Genomic DNA, 3,135 nt, shown 5'->3' with positions numbered 1-3,135 from the left:
ATCACGTGATGTTCGACGCCTTTCCTACGTGACTATATATGTGCCGTGTCTTGTACGCTTGTTGAAATAAAATGTTTGCCTCCGGATGCGACGCAGCCTGCTCGATCATTACAGTGGCGACGAGGCACGGTTTAACCCTGCGGGGGTAGGACGGACGTGGTTGGCGAGATGGCTTTCGGCAGTCGCATGGGCGAGTTTAATCTCAACGGAAATTCTTTATGGGAAGAATACGTGGAGCGCATCGAGTTGTGCTGCGCAGCGAACAAGCTGACGAGTGACGCCGACAAGAGGGCAGCTTTACTCAGCTGTTGTGGGGAGACAACGTACTCCTTGATAGCAACCCTCGTGAAACCTCAACGACCGCCAAATGTCGAGTACCAAGTCATCGTCGACGCCGTGAAGGACCATGTCAACCCGAAGCCTTCAGAGTTATACTCAAGGTACGTTTTTTCGAAACGAGACCAGCACTACGATGAATCTGTAGCTGACTACGTTACATCCTTACGCAAGCTAGCTGAGAACTGCGGCTTCAGCGACAAACAGCTGCCCTTGGATGTAAGGCTGTCGTCCAGGTATACAGTACTCGCGGGTCTACCGCAAGTAGCTGTATACCTGGACGACATTCTGGTGGCCAGCGAAACAGCCGAAGAGCACAGCCAAATGCTCGCCGAGGTCTGCGAACGAATTGCAAGAACGGGACTACGGGTCCAGTCGGCAAAGTGCGAGTTTTTTAAAGAGAGCCTGGAATTCTTGGGCCACCGGATAGACTCGCGTGGTATCTACCCATCGAAAGCTAAGGTAGAAGCCATTCATCAGGTGCCTGTACCGAAAACCAAGAAGGAGCTGCAAGCATTTCTTGGTATGGTGAACTTTTATAATCGGTTCTTGAAAGGCCGCTCCGAGGTCGCAGAAGTTTTGTATCGTCTACTGGAGACTAACGTCGCGTGGGTGTGGCGAGCAGAACACCAGGAAGCGTTCGAAAGCCTGAAGCAGCTACTAACTTCCGATTCGCTGCTGGTGCATTTTGATCCCAGCGCGCCTCTAGTTCTGTCATGCGATGCTTCACCGGTGGGAGTAGGAGCAGTCCTAACGCACCAAGACCCTGAAGGACGAGAGAGACCCATCGCGTACGCGTCAAGAACGTTAACAAAGACCGAGCGGAATTATGCCCAGATAGATCGAGAGGCTTTAGCCATCGTTTTTGGCGTCCGGCATTTCCATCAGTATCTTTGTGGAAGGAAATTCTTTATTCTCACTGATCACAAACCGCTGCTCGGCATATTTCGACAAGAGAAGCAAATTCCAGCTGTATTGTCACCACGCATGCTCCGTTGGACGTTGATGCTGTCTGCTTATGAATACCACCTTGACTATCGGAAAACGCAAGATCATGCCAATGCTGACTGTTTAAGCAGATTACCAGCAAAGGAGGCGCGAGGTGAAACCGAGCCGCCGGGCGACGTTCTTCTGTTAGAAGCAATGGAGTATCCCCCAGTGACTGCAGAACAAGTGGCATCCTCTACCAGGGATGACCCTCAACTACTTCAAGTAAAGTCTTGGATTATCGACGGCTGGCCTGAGCACAAGGTGCCACCAGAATATTCTGCCTACCATGACAGGCGATATGAGCTATCGGTCGATCGCGACTGTATCCTTTTGGGAAACCGAGTGGTGCTGCCGGAACGACTGCGAAAGCAAATTCTTGGCATGCTACATGCAAATCATCCAGGCATTACGGCTATGAAAGCTCTCGCGAGGTCCTATGTTTGGTGGCCCAGAATTGACGCGCAAATCGAAGATTTCGTTCGGCACTGCAAACCCTGTCAAGAGAACAGGCAAAGTGATCCCAAGACACCTGCACATTTCTGGACGAAACCCGAAAGACCTTGGGGCAGGGTTCACATCGATTTTGCGGGGCCAGTTGAAGGCGTTTGTTTTCTTGTGGCAGTGGATGCGTTTTCGAACTGGGCTGAGATCGAGATAATGCCGTCTCTTCAATCCTCTTCAGTGATAGAAAAACTGCGTAGAATGTTCGCATCGTACGGTCTACCAGATCTTATCGTGTCTGATAATGGGACTGCTTTCTCAAGCAAGGAATTTCGGGAATTCCTAAAGCTAAACGGCATCCAGGTTATGTACACAGCGCCGTATCATCCTTCGAGCAATGGAAGAGCAGAAAGGATGGTCCGCGAGCTCAAGTGTGCACTCAGGAAGCAGAGACAAGGCACAGTGGCCTGTAAAGTTTCTCGCTTCTTGTTCAAGCAGCACTCTACCCCTCATGCTGAGACCGGAAAGGCACCAGCAGAGCTCATGTTGGGACGGAATTTCCGCTCTGCCCTGTCAAGACTTCACCCCGACATGGAAAGCGCGGACTTGTGTCAACGTGTCCCGTCAAAGGTTTTCGAGTGTGGGGATGCTGTGTACGTGAGAAATTTCAGCCGAGGGCCTACATGGCTAGCCGCTCGGGTGCTACGCCGTCTGGGCCACGTCATGTACGAAGTTCAGACGTCTGAAGGAAATTTGCATAGACGTCATCGGGACCATCTGCGAAAGGCATGGGTGTCGGAACCGGCCACACCAGCTAATACAACCGGTGATTTCTTCAGATTCCTACCGCCTCCAAGCACAGAACCCGAACTACCAAAGGATGAGGCACCAGTGGTTCTTAGACGGTCTACTCGTGAACGGCGACCTGTGCAGCGCTACGGCATTAACTGAGGGGGAAGGGGTGTGATAACGTGATAACATGCCCAGGCCGATGTTCCGTGTTGCTGCCAAGTGCCGATAAGATCACCCAGTGTTATCACGTGATGTTCGACGCCTTTCCTACGTGACTATATATGTGCCGTGTCTTGTACGCTTGTTGAAATAAAATGTTTGCCTCCGGATGCGACGCAGCCTGCTCGATCATTACAATAATGATCTTGCATAATCAGATGGTAGATTCCCTTGCATCCGATTGAGTGTGCCATGAGTGGCCTGAATCATCAAAGACTCTAGATACAAGCGTCTAGAAACGATCCGTTCTATGGCAAGCACACGTGCCCCGTCCCGATTGATGGTGTGTCTAGTTTCTTGTACGTGTTCGGCCAGAGCGTTAATAGCGCTGTGTCCTTTCGCCACATCATTTTTATG

At 51.1% G+C, this 3,135-nt stretch overlaps 1 protein-coding gene across 1 annotated transcript; it reads left to right on the top strand.

Moving 5' to 3' along the window:
• The first annotated feature begins 1,098 nt into the window (after positions 1-1,098).
• On the top strand, positions 1,099-2,881 carry LOC146177831 (uncharacterized). Its single transcript, XM_084580604.1, has 2 exons — positions 1,099-1,635; positions 2,263-2,881. Exons 1-2 carry the CDS (start codon positions 1,324-1,326, stop codon positions 2,716-2,718), a joined length of 768 nt encoding a protein of 255 aa, XP_084436730.1. The 5' UTR covers positions 1,099-1,323; the 3' UTR covers positions 2,719-2,881.
• The last annotated feature ends 254 nt before the right edge of the window (positions 2,882-3,135 follow it).

Source organism: Amblyomma maculatum, chromosome 10 (assembly GCF_055883805.1).
Source record: "Amblyomma maculatum isolate TAMU_Amacu chromosome 10, ASM5588380v1, whole genome shotgun sequence".
Classification (NCBI taxonomy): Eukaryota; Metazoa; Arthropoda; class Arachnida; order Ixodida; family Ixodidae; genus Amblyomma; species Amblyomma maculatum.
This window is presented reverse-complemented; position numbering and strand designations above follow the sequence as displayed.

Bases quoted from the DNA above. Each gene is read 5' to 3' on its own strand.
- LOC146177831 (XM_084580604.1), top strand. From the start codon at position 1,324: ATGCTCCGTTGGACGTTGATGCTGTCTGCTTATGAATACCACCTTGAC. The intron at 1,636-2,262 runs GTCGATCGCGAC...TTCTTGTTCAAG, and splicing joins ACAGGCGATATGAGCTATCG to CAGCACTCTACCCCTCATGC.